General features: G+C 38.0%; 1 protein-coding gene across 3 annotated transcripts in view; it reads left to right on the top strand.

Annotated features, from left to right (window-relative positions):
- The window catches only part of TMEM87B (transmembrane protein 87B), a 50,109-nt gene extending 34,747 nt beyond the window's left edge, over positions 1-15,362 (top strand). For 2 of the 3 annotated variants that reach the window (XM_030311140.1, XM_030311138.1), the window contains exons 14-19: positions 437-540; positions 1,897-1,970; positions 6,203-6,276; positions 7,953-8,005; positions 10,886-10,916; positions 12,077-15,362. In XM_030311140.1, the coding sequence (XP_030167000.1) occupies positions 437-540; positions 1,897-1,970; positions 6,203-6,276; positions 7,953-8,005; positions 10,886-10,916; positions 12,077-12,136 (396 nt within the window). In that variant the 3' untranslated portion in view covers positions 12,137-15,362. Of the gene's footprint in view, positions 1-436; positions 541-1,896; positions 1,971-6,202; positions 6,277-7,952; positions 8,006-10,885; positions 10,917-12,076 lie in introns of those variants that run through there. The other variant, XM_030311139.1, reaches the window with a different exon arrangement.
- Positions 15,363-21,542: the final 6,180 nt, after the last annotated feature.

Below are 21,542 nucleotides of genomic sequence, written 5' to 3'. Positions count from 1 at the left end.
ATTTTATGGAAGGGAGTATTTATGATGTTAAACAGCCATTTAGAAATGTTTGAAACAATATGTAGTAAAATCTCCTGTCTTACTACAAGCAAAATAACCTACTGGGAAAAATCCTACATTGTGATCTTTGCATCAGAAATTCTAATGTCGTCAACGTCAAAAGTACCCATTGTCAACTTGCTTCTAACTCTCCTGTTAACCTGCCTCATGACTGTTCTTATCTAGAAAATAGATGAAATGACCTCTGAAACCCCTTTAAATTAAAATTCAAGATATAGCATTTCTTATTTTTATTTTCTTAAAAAAAATATGTGCTTATTTGGAAGACTCACTGCTCGGAAAGACTTCATTAGTGTTTGCCATTGTACACTATTTGGGAAACCTATGTTGTTTATCAGAAGATTGACATTTCGTGTTTGAATTGTCCTTGTTACAGGATTGGATGGAACGTTGGGTTGATGATGCATTCTGGAGCTTCCTTTTTTCGCTTATCCTTATTGTGATAATGTTTTTGTGGAGACCATCAGCAAACAACCAGAGGTACCTAACGTAGGAAAATTCAAGTTTGTCAAGCATTTGTGGATAACTGCTACTGTGTTCAAATAGAAACACATTTATGTAGAAACTGGAGAGGTAGTCCTTGCTTTTAAAGGAGAATACAGTCAAGTAGGGAGACAGACGTAATGCAAGAAAGTGAAATAAGAGATGTATAAACTAGAAGTCCAGGGGTAAGACTGAAGATGGATGAGGAAAACTCCATGAAAAGGCAGCACTTATGTTACACCTTAAGGAAAGGAGCAGAACAGTGAAAGACTGAGCCGGGAAAGAATGTACATTTTCTGAGGTAGTGGAGACAAACATGGTGTACTTTGGAGGTCACTGAGGCATGCGTTTTGGTGAATACTACTTACACTGGAAGGGAATAAAGCTGGAAAGGAAGGATGGGACCAAAATCATAAGGAGCTTAAATGGTAAGTTCAGGTTGCACCGTTGACTGCGTGTGATGGGAAGCCCCCCCTTCCCTTGCCCCCTCCTCTTCCCCAGGGAAAGTACTATGAGGTTTTTTGTATGCCCTTCCAGGGAAAAATGAAAAAGTATATTACCCATGTGTGTGTTTCTTCCTCTGTTTTTAAAAGCATACGATAATAATTATACATAGGTACTTATATACATGTATCACTGTTCTGCATCTTCTTGTCTGAGATCTATCTTTCCATATCAACCTGTATAGGTCTACCACATTTTTTTTTTAAGTAGGCTCCATGCCCAGTGTGGGGCTTGAACTCACAACCCTGGATCGAAAGTCGCATGCTCTACTGACTGAGCCAGCGAGGCACCCCAAGATCTACCACATTATTTTTAATGACTCTGTGGCATTTCATAAGATGAATGTAGCATAATTTATGGAAGCAGTCCCTAGTTTTTAGGCTCTTTGTTTCTAGGATTATTGTTATTATCACCAATGCTTTCTGAATGCTGTTGGACCTAGTAAATGTGGCTCAGTCAGTATGCTTTGTTTTCACCAGTCAGATTAGCAGTTTATCTTTTGTTAGGGGAGGAATTAACACATAGTGGGCAAGGAGGGTAACCTGACATGGAAAAAAATGTACAGAAAATTCCCTTCCCTGAACATTGTATGTTGCAGAACTGCTTTCCAGCAAGATCTTATCCAGTTATGCTTTTGTCAGCAGGGTTTGGGTGCTCCAGTTTCACTGTTTCATTGGTAGTAATCTTTCCTAATTTGAGAGTAAAATAATTAAATTTTTGTTATGTGAATTTATGAGAAATTGTAAAAATGTAGATATCTTTGTATGCAATGACACTGTTAGCTATAAACTGAAAACTGAACAGATTTAATTGCACTGATAACACTATTCCTTCTTGGTTTGGGTATAGATATGCCTTCATGCCATTAATAGATGATTCTGATGACGAAATTGAAGAATTCATGGTAACATCTGAGAATTTAAGTGAGTGATATGTTTTCTTATTAAATGACCATTGTATTGTACCTTTTACCTGTGAGGCAAAATCACATACACTATTTTCTATTAAAATAATTTTCAAACTATATCTGCAAAAACCTCTATTATGGTAGATAATCACAAAAGAAAAGTCAGTAATGAAAATGAATTTTTCTTTTTTTTTTTTAATTTTGTTAATGTTTATTTATTTTTAAGAGACAGAGCATGAGCGGGGTAGGGGCAAAGAGAGAGGGAGACACAGAATCTGAAGCAGGCTCCAGGCTCTGAGCTGTCGGCACAGAGCCCAATTCGGGGCTCAAACCCACGAACCACAAGGTAATGATCTGAGCCGAGGTCGGACGCTTAACCGACTGAGCCACCAAGGCACCCCAGTAGTGAAATTTTCAAGATTGTTAGTGCAGTGTGAGCTTTTGATACTTATTTGCTCTTAAGGCCTTAAGTATTAAAGTAAGTAAACTTTTTCACACTAATAATTTAGTTTATATTGTGCTTAGCTCCTAATAATCTTCTTAATGATAATTGCTAAATTTCCTTCAATCACCTCTTCTTGCTCTTGAGAAATATACAGATCTGTTAATTCCTGGTCATGCCCAAAGCATTTCTAGTTATAGTTTTAGTGCTACTTTTATCTTTCAATTAATTTCTCCATAGCATTTTATCATTTTATTAATTTTACCATAATACTTTAATCATTTGTTGAGGCAACATCAACACATAATTCAGTTGCTGAGAATAAGTATAGAGATGTAACGTTTACGAGTTAACAACTCTCAATATTATGAAGCAGTCAGTTCCACAAATTGATCAATAGAATCTGTACAATCCCAATCATAATTCTAACTGACCTAAAAAAAAAGAAAATACAAATGGTTAAAATGATTTTATAATGTATATGGAAAAAGCATAGGACCTAGAAGAGTCAAAACATTCTTGTAGTTAAACATGGACAAATCTGGAAAACATTATGCTAAGTGAAAGAAGCCAGTCATAAACATCACAAATTTTATGATTCCATTTATATGAAAAATCTACAAGGGGCTCCTGGGTGGCTCAGTCGGTTAAGCGTCTGACTTCGGCTCAGGTCATGATCTCACAGCTTGTGAGTTCGAGCCCCGTGTCGGGCTCTGTGCTGACAGCTCAGAGCCTGGAGCCTGCTTTGGATTCTGCGTCTCCCTCTCTCTCTGCCCCTAACCCACTTGCACTCTGTCTCTCTCTCTCTCTCTCAAAAATAAACAAACATTAAAAAAAATTTATGGGTGGGTGATGAGTATTGAGGAGAGCACCTTTTGGGATGAGCACTGGGTGTTGTATGGAAACCAATTTGACAATAAACTTCATATATTTAAATAAATAAATAAATAAATAAATAAATAAATAAATAAATAAATAAATTTTAAAAATAAATTAAAAAAAAAGAAATCTGATGTTCAAATCCCAGGCTCTTTGATTTTGAATTTTTTTCTCTCCCTCTCTCTCTCAAAATAAATAAATAAATAAACTTAAAATAAATTAAAAAAAATTTATATGAAAAATCCACAAAAGGTAAGTCCATAGAGACAGAAAATATATTGGTGATTGCCAGGGGTTGGTGGAAGGCATCAGTAGGGAGTGACTACTGATGGATATGGGGTTTCTTTTTAGGGTGATGAAAATTTGAAATTAGTGGTGATGGTTGTACAGTTCCGTGGCTATACTGGAATTCACTGAGCTGTACGCTTCAAAGTGGTGCATTTTATAGTGTGGGAATTATATCTCAATAAAATAAAATTAATGGGCTTACACTAATTTCAAGACATAAAAATTTCATGGGGTGCCTGAGTGGTTTAGTCGGGTAAGCCTCCAACTCTTGATCTCACCTCAGGTCATAATCTCACGGTTCCTGAGTTCGAGCCCCACATTGGGCTCCCTGCTGTCAGCGCAGAGCCCACTTTGGATCCTCTGTCCCCCTCTCTCTGCCCCTCCCCTATTCACACACACATGTGCGCGCTCTCTCTCTCTCTCCAAATAAATAAGTAAACATTAAAAAAAAAAAAATTAGTTCTTAAAAAGTTAAAAATATACCTGCCGTCCAACCCAGCCATTCCACACCAAGGTATTTACCCAGAAGAAATGATAGAAATGAAAGCAGATGTTCACAAAAAGACACTAATGTACATTATTATTTTCAGCAACTTTATTTTTTTTTAAGTTTATTTATTTATTTGGAGAGAGAGAGAGTGTGTGAGCAGGGGAGGGGCAGAGAGAGAGAGAGAATCCGAAGCAGGCTCCACACTGTCAGTGCAGAGCCCAATGTCGGGCTCAAACTCACAAACCGTTAGATCATGACTTGAGCCAAAACCAAGAATCAGACATTTTACTGAGCCACCCAAGCACCCTAGCGGCTTTATTCTTAATAGTTTAAAACTGGATGTAACCTAAAGTCCGTCAACAGATGAACAAAGTATTTGTGGTATACCCACACAGCCAACTACTGTTCAGTAATCAAAAGTAACCAACACTCTACAACATAAATAAATTTCAAAACCTTTATGTTGAGTGAAAGTAATCAAATCCAAAAGATGATAGACTCCATGGATTATGGTTCTATATATGAAGTTCTAGAACAGGCAGTACTAAGCTATGGTGATTATGTCAGTCAGAACAATGGTTGCTTCTGGTGGGAGTAGGATTGACCAGAAAGGGATTTAAAGAACCTTCTGTGATGATGGAAATGTTAAGTGTCTCGATTTAGACTATACACTTAAAATTTGTGTATTATATAGGGGTACCTGGGTGGCTCAGTTGGTTAAGTGTCCGACTTCAGCTCGGGTCATGATCTCGTGGTCCATGGGTTCAAGCCCCATGTTGGGCTCTGTGCTGACAGCTCGGAGGCTGGAGCCTGCTTTGGATTCTGTGTCTCCCTCTCTCTCTCTGCCCTTTCCCTGCTCACACCCTCAAAAATAAATAAACATTAAATTTGTGTATTATATATATTGTACTTAAGTTTTAAAAATCAGTGTTTGCCCTTTTAAAAGAATAGATCTCAAATGTTAGGATTTTAAATGCCCCATGGAAATATTTTTTGATCAAGGAACCTCATTTTCACTCATTATATCAACTTAATATATCATATATGTCATAATATATCAATTGTCCATGTCTATGGAGAAGCACTATTTGCAAATTATTATAATAACAATAGTACAATATTGTAATTATACTATATTACAAAGTGAATACTTATGGGACATAGATTAAGTGTCAGGCACCTTATATATGCTAACTTGTTTAATGCTCGTGAGAACCCTATGAAGTAGCTATCAGTATTATCCCATTGTGTTGCTGGGGACACTGAGTTGCAGAAAGGCGATTGCTTTGCCCAGGGTTGTCCAGGGAGAGCCAGAATCCTGGGTGAGGCAGTCTGGTTCCAGGACTCATGCTCTCAACCTCTGCTGTGCTGAAACTGCTCACAGAAAGGAGAGCCTTGGTCCAATAGGAAAGGAGAAAACCCTTCTCTTTCCTATTTTATACCATAGGCACATTCCAAAATGTATGTGTCAGTGAGGAAAAGGCATAGACAAAGATGTGATTTATTCCTAAATATGATACTGCAAATCATAGATTTTTAAATCCATAAACTTTAAAATATATTGAAACTAAGGAAATAGGTGTATATGTTTGTATGTTTGCTTGTTTGTTTAAACTCCTCTAAAATGGGAATTCAAACTAGCATCTTAAAAACCTGGTTGTTACTGCAAACATTTGAGAAATCTATTGATTTTTGCCATCCCTCCTACATTTCCAAGTGGTATGTTAAAGCCAACCCCCTGCCCGAAGCTTCCACTGTTACCTCTCCTTTAAGGAACACCTGGGTGGCTTAGTTGGTTAAGCGTCCAACTTTGGCTCGGGTCGTAATCTCATGGCTTGTGAGTTCGAGCCCCATGTTGGGCTCTGTGCTGACTGCTTGCAGCCTAGAGCCTGCTATGGATTCTGTGTCTCCCTCTCTCTCTGCCCCTTCCTGCTCACACTCTGTCTCTGTCTCTGTCTCTGTCTCTCTCTCTCTCTCTCAAAAATAAACATTAAAAAAATAAGAATAAATATATATAGTAAATATATAATTAATATTTATAAATCTATATATATATATGTATAGATATAAATCTTTGTTGAGTTATTAAACATGAAGGAAAATAATATTTTATAATTTTAGATATTTATCTCTATAATGTTTCTCGTAGCTGAAGGAATAAAATTAAGAGTCTCAAAAACGGTTTCCAATGGAACAGCTAAACCTGCTACTTCTGATAATTTTGTGAGTATAGTATATATTTAATAGAGTCTGTGTCACATTCATTGACCGTCAGGAAAACATTTTCTACCTTAGTATGAAAGCTTTTTGTATGAAAATCAGTTTTACCAATTAGTGATAGTAGTTAAGTCTGATGATTGTAACTACTGTAGATCTTTGCTTCTCAAGTGCTATTCTTGGACCAGAAGCATGAGCATCACCTGGGAACTTGCTAGAAATGTAGTCTCAGGCCCACCTCAGACGTACTGAATCTGAATCTACTTTTTAATAGGATCCCATAGATGACTCATATGTACATTAAATATCGAGAAGCTTTGTTATAGTAGAAGCTTGTTAATTTTTCAGCATTTTGAAGTGATTTTTGAAGCCATTTCAGATAACATTTAGTATCTATTAGGAAAGGATTTTATGTGTTGCCTGTGTAGTTGACAAAATTAGCATTTTTTATATAAAGCTGGAAGCTTGAATAAAATGGTTAAATAGAGGGTAGAGATGAGTTTTTAAATATTTTACGCATATTAAGCAAAGTGGAAATGCCTCTCACAGTTTTCTATTCTGCTTTCTTATAATTGTATATGTTGTGATTAATAGAATATAAAAATTTATGTGTGCTTGTAAGTTCTGACAGAACAGATGATATATGAGAATAGGTTAATCTGTTCAGTAAATCTTTTCATTGTTTGTTAATCAATAATTCTGTAAAATGTGTTCTTTGAGTAGTTTTATGGTGATTTAAACTTTAGAAAAATTACAACAGTTTTAATTATCTGGTGTTAGAGCTATTAAACTTCAAATTTTTAAAGATATTTTCCTTTTATTTTAGGGATATACAGTATATCCCACTTTATTTTAAAACTCAATGCTTACCAAAACATCAAAGGAATACTTTTTCATTTCCCAAAATTAAGTGCAGTCAGCTCTTGATCAGAAGCCTTATCTCATGAGAATTGGGGTTCCTGTTAATACTGGCTCAGCTGTTTTGTCTGTCTAGGTGAGCAAGATGTAATTGACACTTGAGTATTCCATGTAGCCAGGTAGATCACAAAGAAACATTTTTATTTATTTTATAGTATAAATCAAAATATTCAGTATACCTTTTATTTTTCTTTCTCCCAATGAGATAACTATAAGCAAGCATCTATTAAAAAACAGATTCCCCAACTGACCTGTTTTCCTTCTCTTGTCTCCTGCAGAGAGATGAGTGTAAATACAAGCATAGAAATAAATAGGCTTTTGTAAAATTAGAGTATTTGCACTGTCATCTTTTTCGGTTGAAAAATTATAAACTCATGATATAAAAACTTGAACAAATTAGGAGGCATAATGAATGCTGGGAGCAAAAAACCAATACAAATCAATATTCTTGCTATTTTCTCATTAATTGACTCTGTGTTTCTACTGTTTTTTCAGGGTAAAAAAAAACCCAAAATCAATACCTGTGCATCTAATGTAAAGAAAACCAAGAAGTAAAAAATTCTGAAATCCAAATTTTTGTTTGCCTGTTTAAGAGCATACTGGCATAATTTCTGTGTGGCATAAGTGCCAAGTTCTTAGGATATGTAGAAATGAAAAGAATCATGCATTTGAATTTAACTGCTTACATTTTATATACATTATATTTTACAATTCTTTCAGGTCATACTAAGCAAATGCTGATATATAAATATTTATTTCTACAGGATGAAGATTTGAAGTGGGTGGAAGAAAATATTCCCTCTTCATTCACAGATGTGTAAATATCTTTTGTTAAAGTTTGAGTCTAAAACGTAGTATATCGTATAAAGAGATAACTTTCATGTTCCGTCATGTGCTTTTCGAACCTCGTACCTCCATACGTTTTGATAGGCCCCCATCACTAGTGAATGACTAATGTCATGTCAGACTACAAGGAGAACACAGCCCTGCCTTGGTCTTTCCTTCTTTATTTTTCACTGTACAACAACCACGTGAATGCTTGTGGCCTACAACCAACTCCAGCCCTTTCTGATCTAAGTTTTTCAGGATTAGAATCACTTTATCTTGTTTCAACTTTCTATTATAGAAAAGTTCAAACATATGTAAAACTTTTTTTTTTAAACACATGGAACCCCAATACCATGTATGGTGGGGAAGCTTTTGGAGGAAAAACATGAGCTTCGGCAAAGTATAGACCAAGCCCCTCGGGAACTTTGAGCTAATCAGGATCAATGTTCTGTTTGACGCAATGTTCTGTTTGATAATGTGAAGCAGGAATTCCACGTAGCTGTTTCCACAACAGAAACCAGCAGGATAGGCAGAGAGGATAACATTTTCATATACTGTTCTTTCCTTTCCCTGCTCCCATTTACTTCCATGTAGACAGTTTCTGTTTAGTATGAAATTCTGCTTGCCTGTCTTAGGACAATTTGAACAGATTATCACTTTTCCTTATCTCTGATCAGCCATAAAGGACAGCTTAGCGGAGTTCACCTCCCTCTTCAATGCACTGAATACATCTTACTAAAGTTTTCAACAATCATTAACCTCACGGAGGAAGCATTTTTGAGATTGCTAGTGTTTACCTCCAAACAGTGCTGAGCATCCAACGACTGTCTTCTGGGTCTCTCAGGTTCTGGTTCCAGTTTCCCCGAAAGCAGTCCTCTCCCCTGGATTTTCCTTGATAGTAGTATTCCAGACAGTCTAACGTGGCCCCTTTCTCACACCTAGTTAGTCTCTTGCTTCTCTTTCTTCTGCCTTCACCGTAGACTGCTCTGTAAGTGGCGTTCTCTGGAGTCTCACAGGGAGGGGACTTGCATGTGGTAGCTCTGGCGTATGGACTTTCCCTTCAGGCTCGCTCTCCGTCTGTGAGGGAGATCTACCACACGGTGGGGCTCTACTCTCGGCTTTTCTTTTTTATCTGTGTTTTCTTTCCCAAGCAAAGTCTGTATTGTAGAACTCTCTCTAGCACCCCCCACCCCCAGTAGACACCCCATCAGTGGTAATGATGGTATGGGAATTAAGCAAGTACTTGATTCCATAAATACCTTTCCTAATATGTTTCCTTGTCCCTCTATTTAAAAAAATTTTTTAATCTTTATTTATTTTTGAGAGAGAGACAGACAAGAATGAGAGCAGGGGAGGAACAGAGAAAGACAGAGACACAGACTCTGAAACAGGTTCCAGGCTCTGAGCTGTCAGCATAGAGCCTGACACAGTGCTTGAACTCAAGATCTGCGAGTTCACGACCTGAGCCAAAGTTGGATGCTTAACCGACTGATCCACCTAGGTGCCCCTCTCTTTATTTTATTTATTTAGTTAGTTAGTTAGTTAGTTGGGTTTTTTTAATTTAATTTTTAATTTTTTTTAATTTACGTCCAAATTAGTTAGCATATAGTACAACAGTGATTTCAGGAGTAGATTGCTCAGTGCCCCTTACCCATTTGGCCCATCCCCCCTCCCACCACCCCTCCAGTAAGCCTCTGTTTGTTCTCTGTATTTATGAGTCTCTTCTGTCTTGTCCCCTTCCTGTTTTTATATTATTTTTGTTTCCCATCCCTTATGTTCATATGTTTTATATCTTAAAGTCCTCTTAGGAGTGAAGTCATATGATTTTTGTCTTTCTCTGACTGACTAATTTCACTTAGCATAATACCCTCCAGTTCCAGCCATGTAGTTGTAAATGGCAAGGTTTCATTCTTTTTGATTGCTGAGTAATACTCTATTGTGTATATATATATATATATATATATATATATATATATATATATACCACATCTTCTTTATGCATTCATCCATCGATGGACATTTGGGCTCTTTCCATACTTTGGCTATTGTTGATAGTGCTGCCATAAACATGGGCGTCCATGTGTCCCTTCGAAACAGCACACCTGTATCCCATGGATAAATGGCTAGTAGTGCAATTGCTGGGTCGTAGGGTTCTCTTTATTTTAATATACTGTATGTATTTAAGGTGTACATGACGATTTGATATACATATGGACACTGAAATGATTACTATAGTCAAGCTTATTCATCCCTCTTAAGTTCTCACAGGACAGAGCCTGATGCGGGGCTTGAACTCACGAACTGTGAGATCATGACCTAAGCAAAGTCAGATGCTTAACTGACTGAGCCACCCAGGTGCCCCTTAGCTGAAATTTTTTGAAGTATAGCACACATTCTGGAAAGTACAGAATCCTAAGCTCAATAAATTTGCAATATGAACACACTCATGTAACTAGTACCCAGATAAAAAATAAATAAAACATCACTAGTGTCCTAAAAACCCCTTTATTTTCCTCCTAAATCACAATCCCACTTTTTGAAAGGTGCTGCTGTCCTGATGTCTGTAACTGTCAATTATTTGTGTCAGATTTAAAAAATTCATCCCTCAGTAATCCATTCAGCTTCTTTGCTGTGTAGTATTCCATTGTGTGGATACACTACAGTTTACCCATTTGGTTATTTTCAGGTTGGGGGCTATTAAGAACAGTATGAAAATTCCTCTTTGTGTGTGTTGGTGAGCTTCGGTGTTTACTTCTGCCAGCTGTGTCCATCCAGGAATGAGAATTTACAGATCACAGGGATATGCCTGTACTCAGCCTTCATACACACACTAGCCTGTTAATAACATTGTTACCTGTTTTTGTTTCAGAGCTCTTCCAGTGTTAGTGGATTCAGATGAGGTAAAATACATTTTTTTGCTTATTTTCTTGGTGCTGTTATTTTCACAAAGTAGAAATATATTTCAGAAAGAAATTCTGAAAGTTACTTTGTAAAACAATTACAAATTGAGCAGCCTGGAAGACAGCACAGATTTGTCAATGAAACCTAAAGGAGCTAGATCCTCATTTAAAACAGGAGCAAGATAAATGCTTATTGGTATAAAAGGAGGGAGAATTGTTTCATGAGATTTTGAGTCTGTGATTTTCTAACATCTTCTATGGGGGTAAAGAGTTTAGGATACTTTAAGGTGGCAGTTTGTCTAAATTAATTTCTTCTACTTGGGATATTTTGCTAAGGTATTAGAGTTTCTACTCATTCTCATTTACTAAGCAGGAAATTTGAATCGAGGTTGTGGATTTGGGAAGGTTTGGAGGAGAAAACTGAGTTCTAGATCGTCTGGACATTGAAGGGTGGCCCAAAACAGGAAGAAGTCTGAGTAGTAGGAATTAAAGGATGGATATTGGGAACTCTAACTTATGGGCAGGAACAGTAGGGGAGGAAGTTAGTGGTAACTGAGGCGTAATTCAGGTGGTGGCTATAGAGCAGGAGAGCAGCTGCTGCTCTGTTCACTGAAGGGAAATGACTTTGGCCGTGGCACGTTGATCTGGCAGTAGCGGGAAGTTTTGAGGGGGCTGCCGTAGACATGCACCTGGCTACAAAGCAATTGAACTTCAGGATTTAGAATTCTACAGAAAGAGACATGATGGAGAATTACTTTGTAAAGGGAACTTAGAGGAATCATTTGGTAAATAGTTGTATAATTTCAAAATACATGAACTGTGTAAAGCGAGGCAAATCCATCCGTGGATGAACCATGCCTGAGAAAAACACGTGAGCCCCATCTCTGCCTCTCACTGGTAACTCTGAACTTGAAACATTTTCCAGCTAGCAGGATGTTAAAGTTTTCCGAACTTGTCAACAGATATTGGCCAGACATCACTAGAAGTGTGGATTATCCAGTGTTTATTTTCTGAATCTACTGTTTCTATGTATATCATGAAATATATGCAGTTCCCCACAAAATTGTGACTGTGAAAGATTAGAGAATTTTGTTATGTTCTGGAAGGAGCATCAACATTTGGAAGTATGTCATCTTTTTTTTTTTTTTTTTTTTTTAAAGGAAATCATGACCAGATCTGAAATGGCAGAAAAAATGTTCTCTTCAGAAAAGATAATGTGATTGGAACCCATATAAATGAAACCCAGTTAACGGTGAAGGACTTCCTCAAGACTGAAAGAGAGCTTTGTTTTGATCTAGTGCAACAAGTTTTTATTGCATTATCTTGGAAATCTATGTATTAAAATTAAGAATTCAGGTGGTAGGAGGGTTCTGCACCCCTTTTAAGCTACTTTAAATGTCAGCTTAATGTCCACCAAATTGCCTGGATTTGGAAATAATCTAAGAGAAGTATTATGATAAAGAAATATGCCCGAATGCTCTTAGCTAAAAGGAGGCAGGGATGTGGATTTGGGCTTTCTCTTTTCTCTGGAAAATATGACAATTCCAGATTTAAAAATATTTTTTACGTAAACACTTTTATTCTTCCACTCACTAACCTTTGAGGTAGAGGATGTGATTCTTCTGAAGTGTGGTAAAGCAGCATCTCCATCTCTTAGGTTTCTAGTTACTAGATGCAATAATAATATTCTTTGACTTTTATATGGAAGTGATTTGATATCAAGTGAAACTTGATTAACCATAGAACATAAGCATGTTTATAGGGTTAGTTTTGGTGTGTGTGTGTGTGTGTCTGTGTGTGTACACACATATGGGTCTGCACAAGGTCCTTGTTTGTAAATATCACCATGCACATCAAATCACAGAGGTAGGTCCTCTCTAAGCTCAGGGGAACAGAAGTACACAGGAATAAGGTCTTGAAGGTCACTTCCCAGGATTTGCCCTCCCACTATCCCCTCATTCAGGCCACGTGTTCACGTGCTGCTGCTCAATCTGTGTGGGGCAGGTGGTAATCACGTGGCCAGATGGGGAGCACTTTCTCCCCGGCAAGCTGGCAGATTCGTTACCAGTGAGCCTCATAGACCCTAGAACATCCTTTACATAATCTTGGTTTATTTGATTTTATAATAAAACATGTATTTGTCTGTACAGTACATCACTATTAATCTTGTAATTAATTTCTTGACCTTCGACCATGTTTTATACATCATTTTGTTACGTATTATATATGTAATGTATGATTTGAAATTTTTTTGTTTTAATATTTTTTTTTAATGCAGAACATTCTAAACTTGAAAGGTAGTTGAATGTAGTATGATGGAAATGTGAATGTTTTGCTGCTTTCATGACCAAAGATACAGGGCTCGCGGACATATAGGATAGGAATTAAAGTTAGAATTTTGCATATCTTTCTTTGAAGGAGTTCTAACCTTGGGAATTGAGAATGGCTTCAGAAAAGTTTGTGAAGCATTTAAAGTCTTAACCAGTACAAACACTTAAATATAACCTTTATTATTTTTTTTCATTATGAAGCCACAAAATTGTTTGTCCTTTCAAAAGCCTACTTTTTCAATTTACTTCTCATTTATTCATTTCATAGGGATTAGTAAGAAAGATCGCTAGTAGTAATATCTATTGAAAGATACTTTCAGATTTATTTTCCATAGGGAACACTGAACAGTTTGGGACATGCTTCCTAGGAAAAGAGTGGCTAACAGTGTGAGTTCCATTCCTTTTTTCTGTTTTTGACACGATAATGGGCCCCTACCTACTACATTTCCCAGCATTTGTGTCCATTCTGGTTTTGCTGTGTTTTACCCCGGGCCCAGTTGTTGCAGGGCTGGAGGCGACCCTGCCTTCTAGGTCCTGCTTTTATCTACCACTCCCAGAGTTACAGGCAGACCCCCCAACTCCTCAGATAGCTCCAGGTGAATTTTGAAATGCAGAGTCCTGGGCTTCCAGCCAGTAGGAGCTACAAATGTAGCGGAGCAGGAGTGGGGCATCGATGTGAAGTGTGTTAATAAGGGAGACTGCCTCTGGCATAACCTCAGTAGTGCGTACGAAAACACTGCTTTCAGCTATAGGCTGAAATGCAAACTTTTTTCATCTTCTAGAGAAAGTAGGATTCCCTCCTGACAACCTTATCAGAAATGTTTTTCAAAGGGCATATTCTCTGTCACTTTCAGTGACAATTGTGGCATCAGTTGGTGTTTATAATGACCTGAATTGAGTATTCCTACGGAGGGCCCTCTTAGCCCCCCCAACCCCCGTAAACAGAAGGGGGCGTCCTCAGGCTACAGCTGTGGTTCGTACGAAGGGCACTGGGGAGAAGTTACAACCAGGGCCATCGTACAGCTTGTCACCCCGCTTCTGCAACAAGTGTTAGGAACTGGTCACCAAAGCTTTTGAGGCTATCAGACCAGTTTATTCTTGGGGAGCCAACCAGAGGAAAGGATCTGAGGGTGAGTCCAGTTTTATGTGTTCCTAGACAAAATGCTTACGTGTTCTAATGCAACTCGTGTTAGATTTATACGATGTGTGAAATCTGCGTCAAAGGGAATTTTCATGATTTGAGTTAGATTAGGATTTAATTATCTGCTTTAAAGGACAGTATATTTATTTCAAAAATAAGGAAAAATAAATGAATGTATGAATTTTTTAAGCCTGAGAGATGATGTTCCCTTACTTTTCCTGTAAAGAAAATAATTTTTAAATCTTTCGTATCCTATAGAGAAAACCAACTTTTCCTCTGTGATACAGTACATTATGTTTGCACTACCATAATGTCAGGACTGAGAGTATGAAAAATGTACACATAAGACTGATTTTTGTATCTTTTTTTAAAAGGGGGTTTCAGGTGCCCAACTGGCTCAGTCAGTAAACATGCGGCTCTTTATCTTGGGGTCGTGAGTTTGAGCCCCACGATGGGGGCAGAGTTTCTTTTAAAACTAAATAAAAGGGGTTTGAGTCTATTGCACTAAGCTTTACAAGCTATACATGACTAACTTAAAGGGGAGAGCTGTTGTGCTAGATTTAAAACTCACTAGTTTTTTTGGTACTTGTGTCTCTGTAGGGTCAACAGCGTGCACCGAGCAATAGAGCACACCAAGCCTTATACTTACAAAGAGAAGTGTAACATACTAGGTAAAGTTCTAAACATATCAAATGTATATAAGTGACAAAAATAGGATTTTAAGGAAATGTACAGTATATACAGAAGCTCAGTACTTCGTTAAGAAACTAGGGAAACGTGTATTTGAGGAGAAAATTTAGGGGTTTGAAAAGTTATATTTTTCTATTTAAAAGGGTTAAATTATTGTATAATTTGGAAGAAGTTGCTTTGAATGTAGGACAAAACTGTTTCAAAGATTTTTGTCTTAAAAAGTTGATGTATTTTTGTGCCTTAATATTTGTTCTGACTTTTAATAAAATGCTTTCTGAAATTCTAGATGATTGATTCTAATATCTATTACTGCCAGATTATATATATAAATCTTCAGGAAATATAGACCCAAACAGATGGCAGGGCATAAACAAAGTCTTAAAAAAAGGAGATACAACTAATTAACAAACATGGAAAAGCGTTCAGCCTCAGAAGTGATCAGAGAAATACAAAGTGAAAGGGTAAATTTTTAAATTAACAAGTCTGTACTAATGTATTTATAAAACCTGTTTCAGCTTTCAAAGTCTGATGAACACACTCATTAATGATAGTAATGTAATTGATTCAGTCTTTGTGAAGAGAAGGGTATAACCTTTGAATGCTGCCGATTCTGGTGATATTTTTAAAAATTCAAATTATAGGGGTGCCTGGGTGGCTCAGTCAGTTGAGCATCCGACTTCGGCTCAGGTCATGATCTCACAATTCATTGAGTTCAAGCCCCGCGTCGGGCTCTGTGCTGACAGTTCAGAGTCTGGAGCCCACTTTGGATTCTGTGTGTTCCTGTCTCTCTGCCCCTCTCCTGCTCACATTCTGTCTCTCAAAAATGAATAAATAAAAAAAATTTTTTAATAAAAATAATAAAAATTCAAATTATAGAATAAGGCTTCTGCACAAAAAATGTTTATTATAGCATTATTTTTTTATTCAACATTTCAGAAGGTTAAGACAAAAAGAAGTTTATTTCTTGGCCATGCAACATGGGCCTAGAGGTGGGCGGGGTAACCTTCCTCCACACATCCCCTCAGGGACCCAAAGTTTATTTCTGCCTTGTGAGCCCTCCAGCTCCTAGGGCCTGTCATCTGTATGCAGCCATCAGGAAAAAGGACAGCCTGGGAAGTTTTGGGGGGCAAAACCCAGAAGTGTTGCTCGTACTTTGGCGAACAGTCACATGGCTACACAAACTGCCTGCCCGCTACTCTGTGAAGGAGAGGATGGCTTTGGGTGGACAGCTGATGGCTTCTGCCACAGATTATTTGGGAGCAGTGGAGAGGGAAGACAAAAGCTGCCTATTTTCTAATGTAAACATGGAGAGATATGTAAAAAACGGTGGTCCACAAGTAGGTTATACGATGTCAAAAAATCTAGAAGCAAGCATGGTCTCACATCATAGCTTAATCCATTAATAAATAAAATCCATCCTGCCCCAAGTAAATGGAACGTGGAGAATATTCTTGGAAATTCTCCCAGCCTTGGGGGCGGCCAAGATGAGTATTCCCCCCACAAGGAAAAGCAGGCCTGTTGTAATAACAGTGCTGACGGTTTAGGGAGGGCCTGGAATGCTCACGCAGTGGCAGTGGCGGGTTCTGTTAACCGTGTGGTCTCAGTAGCCATGAGGTAGGTCTAGCCAGTGAGTTTATAGAGGCGAAAACAGACTCAGCACGGCCAAATAACTTGCCCAAAGTCACCCTGCTCGCAAATGGAAGGCTAGTATTAACACTGGTGGGAAGCATCCTCGAAGGGTTTCCACAAAGTCCTGGGCAGGAAGGAGGTACATGTTTGCTTGTTAGGGGATTGAGGTCCGGAATCTAAAGTGCCTGGTGCTCAGGCCTTCTCTCTCTGTCTCTCCGCAAAGAGAGAGAGAGAGAGAGAGCTTCACGATACAGCGAAGTTACACAGAATGCATCAGAGGTTGTCAGAGGTGCTACTGAGAGACCCAGATGAAATAACCCCCCCCCCCCCCGACATGGAGTTGAAATTCTAAGATGCGTTTGCGTGTGTTCAAGTTTCCCAGGGCAAGTTATGCCCCTTCAGTGATAGTGGATTTGCAGCTAAATTCCCATTAACATAAGCTCGTATGGTACTCAATTCAGACACAAATAATTTTGACACTTCCTTTAAGTCATTGTGGAAAAGTAGTAAACTGCAATGGAAGTCTATGTACAGAGAAACTTTTAAAAGCTACCCAGCAGATGGTGCCAAAGTAATATCTCTGAAGAGTTCTGGTCTGGAATTCTTGCCTTTACAATTATTTTCTTTGATTAACTTACCAAATGCCATTAAACAAATTTAGAGATGAAATAAGAAACTTTTAAAAAATCCAGTAAGGGTTTCCCTTCCATAGATTGTGCCTTTCAGAAATGCTAAAGTAGGTTTTGCATTTCTTACCTGTGATGTGTCTTCCCCAGCACCTCTGGACACTCACCTTCGGGACCTTGATAAAGTTACTCACTTTATCAGTGTGTTCAATCTGTCTGATCACCCCAAAGAGCATGACTGATCTGCTACTAAAAACCTCTGGGATCTGTAAAACAACAACAACAAAAACCCCACCACTTAGCTACTAATGAAGCTCTTCCTTAAAAAAAAAAAAAAAAAAAAAAAAAAAAAAAAGTACACAAAGAGCACCACCAGTCCAGGAAAACAGTTATCCTTTTGGAATATTTCCAGTTCTCTCAGAATTAGAACTTGGGGGGTGTCTGGGTGGCTTAGTCGGTTCAGCATCCAACTCTTGATTTCGACTCAGGTCATGATCTCATGGTTTGTGAGATCGAGCCCTGCATCAGGCTCTGTGCTGACAGCATGGATTCTCTCTCTCCCTCTATCTCTGCCCCTTCGCCACTCGCTCACTCTTGCACTCTCACTCAAAAAAAAAAAAAAAAAAAAAGAACTTGGCGGCTGGAAGGGGCCTCTGAGATTATTTTACAGGTGAGAAAATGGGGAACCAGGAAACCTTCATAGATCCCTCAGGCTAGAACTGAAGCCTGTATCCTCATTTGCTTTTCTCACTTATGGATCCTTGGCATCAGAGGGAGGGTAATGCCCTGGGAGGGTTGAACTGCATATCAAAACTTGAAATACACTTTCTGTGTTTTGGTTATTGCTTGCTACATCATTTTGTATGACAGTTGTCTTTCATTCCAGCCTCCAAATTCTGTCTCTACAATAAATAGTTGTAATTCTGATTCTCTGCCTCTTAATTTGGGGCAGAGAATTAGTGACAGAGAATTAGTGACAGTGTCTATTCTAGTTTCAGCACTACTAAAAATAAAATACTCCATAAACTTTATCTTCCCTTCTTTAAAAAAAAAAAAAAAGTTTGCCCATTAGTGCATCTGCTTCCAAAGGATTATTGTTAGACATTTCTATTAAGGGAATGAGCAAGCTAGGCTTTTCACTATGAAATTGCTTTTTAAATAATGAATTGTATTATAATTCATATTATTGTACTTGTGGATTTCAAGTTCTGATCATGGAGAAGTACCTTCTATTGGGCCAAACTTCCCCACAAATAACAACTCTAGACAAAATTTAAGTAAGAACTACTTGGAGACATTGGAGACAGACACAAAGCAGGGAGACTCGAAGGGACTCGACACTTGGATGAGGGAAGTGCACTGGGTGATTTCCCCACTTTTTATGCCTTTTACACTGATAGCAGGCCACAGTTCTTGCCAGAGTAAACCCAGGTATAAACCTGTGCTTTTACGTGCTGAATTGGAAGAAGACAAAGATGAGAAGCGTAGCAGCTGGAAAGCAAAGAATTACCAAAAGAGAGAAAGAAGGTGGCCATGTTCTGTGTATAAACCCCCAAATCACTGGCTCACCCTGTACTCTGCGTGTGTGGGACAGACTCCATGCAGCCCAGCCAAAGCTAAGAAAATGGAATTGAGATTTCTGCTACCACCAAGTTTGACTTGTGTCCAGCCAAGTAAAACCATCTACTTAAGAAAATGATGTGTGGGTGACATCAGAGATAGTGAGGCACTAAGGACCTCTGAAAGTTTGTCCCTTCATAGAAACAATGAAAAACTTAAAAAAAAAAAAAAAAACTTTCAAAATTAACTTTCAGAACTCTGGAAACTAACCAGTCTTGCAGCAACCTAAGAAGCATTTACTACAGAATAATGCCTGAATTTCAGTAAGAACACAAGGTTTCCTTTCATCTGCCCCACTCTTCTACTCTGTTCCCTAGCTCAGCAGTTGCCTTCAAAATTCAGGGCCCACATTCCTAGTACTGTAGGGAACAGAATGGAGCTGGAGACCTTTCAAAATCTCATTTTCAAAGAATATTATTCTTTGATTGGTCTAGTGGTTCCTTGGAATTCATGGCTAGAAGGCTTTCCTTTATCTGACCTGGGCCAGAGTTTGCCCAGTGTTAAAAGCCTCTTCCTTGGGAATGTTTGTTAAAAAGCATTTTCAGTCAAGTGTTTTAATGTAGCTGCCTGAGGCAGTAAATAACAATGAAGCAAAAACAGACTAACTGAAAACCTCAAAAGTAAAACCAAAGGGAAAAGCTCCAATGCATTTCTGTATTTCCAATCCTCAAGGCCATGTGCATATGTAGGGCTCTGCTCAGCAAAGACTGCAAGCAGGAAGCGAAGGCTAAGGCAGAGTGGTAAATTGGCTGGATGAGCGTTGAAGATGTATCTTACCATACACACAAGCACCTTGACAAAGACTGGGAGATTTCCTGGCTCCAAGAATTTAAAGAAAATTATGTCTAATAATTAGCTGACTGCCAGATAACTGAGAGATTTTAGTGGCCCTGTATTACAAAAACTACAAATGTTACAGAATTAGTTTAGAGAAGTCACTAAACAAACAAACAAACATTAAAACAAGCAGCATCAACCAATCCTGGGGAGAGGATAAAATATGATTTCCAGAGTTATCCCATTACTTAAAATGTCCAGCTTTCACCAAAAAAATTATGACACAAAGAAATAAGGGGAAAAAAGCAATCAATATAAAATGTTCTTGAGGGGCACCTGGGTGGCTCAGTCAGTTAAGTGTCCTACCTTGGCTCAGGTCATGATCTCACAGTTTGTGGGTTCAAGCCCCACGTCAGGCTCTGTGCTGACAGCTCAGAGCCTGGAGCCTGCTTCGGATCCTGCGTCTCCCTCTCTCTCTGCCCCTCCCCTGCTCGCGTTCTGTCTCTCTCTGTCTCTGTCTCTCTCAAAAATAAATAAACATTTAAAAAGTTAAAAATAAATAAATAAAAACAAAATATTCTTGAGAAAGGCCAGATGTTGTACTCGGTAGACAAGAACTTTAAATCAGCTATTTTACATATGTTCAATGACCTAAAGGAAACCATTCAAAAGAACTAAATAAAGTATGAGAACAATATCTCACCAAATAGAGAATATCAGTAAAGAGATGGCAATTATAAAAAATGAGCCAAATAGAGTATAAATAGAAATACTTTTCTGTTGAAAAATGCAGGGGCACCTGGGTGGCTCAGTCGGTTAAGTGCCGACTTCTGCTCAGGTCACCATCTCGCAGTCTGTGAGTTCGAGCCCCACGTTGCTCTGTGTTGACAGCGCAGAGCCTGGAGCCTGCTTCGGATTCTGTGTCTCCCTCTCTTTGTCTCTCCCTCGCTTGCACTCTCTCTCTCAAAAATAAATAAAAACTTTAAACAAAAATTTTTTAAAAAGTACAATAACTGACATGAAAAATTTATTAGAGAGGGTCAATAGCAGTTTTAAGCAGACAGAATAAAGAATCAGTGAAATTGAATATACGTCAATTGAGATTATTCAGTCTGGGGAATAAAAAGTAAACAGAAAAAAAGAAATGAACAGAGCTTCAGAGATCCATGGATCAAACATATCAATATATGCATAGTGGGGAAATCTGAAAGAGAGGAAAGTAGGAAAGAGGCAGAAGGACTATTTGAAGAAATGACAGCTGAAAACTCCCAAATTTGATGAAAAGCATTAATCTACACAATCAGAACGATCAACAAACTCCAAGTGGTATGAACTCAGATCCACACTGAAATACATCATAATCAAACTGTCAAAAGACAAGGAATTTTGAAAACAACAAGGGAGAAGTGACTCATCACATACAAGGGATACTCAGTAAGATTAAAAACTGATTTTTCATCAGAAAACATGGGGGCTAGAAGGTAATGGGATGATACCCAAAGGACTGAAAGGAAAAAAAAAAAAAAAAAAAACACCTGTCAACCAAGAATTCAGTATCCAGGCAAACTATCCATCAAAAACGAAGGAAAAAGAAAGACACTCCCAGATAAACAAAACCAGAATTATTTGCTAGCAATATCACCCTACAAGAAATACTAACGGGAGTCCTTCAGGGTGAAATGAAATAATACTAAACAGTAACTTGAATCCACGTGAAGCAATAAATATTACCAGTAAAGGTAAGTGTGTAGGTAACTACAAAAGACAGTATCCATGTATTTTTTGTTTGTAACCCCTTTCTGTATTATCATTT

The sequence above is a fragment of the Lynx canadensis genome, chromosome A3 (assembly GCF_007474595.2).
Source record: "Lynx canadensis isolate LIC74 chromosome A3, mLynCan4.pri.v2, whole genome shotgun sequence".
Classification (NCBI taxonomy): domain Eukaryota; kingdom Metazoa; phylum Chordata; class Mammalia; order Carnivora; family Felidae; genus Lynx; species Lynx canadensis.
Note: the sequence above shows the minus strand (reverse complement) of the source record. Positions and strands in the feature narration are given on the sequence as shown.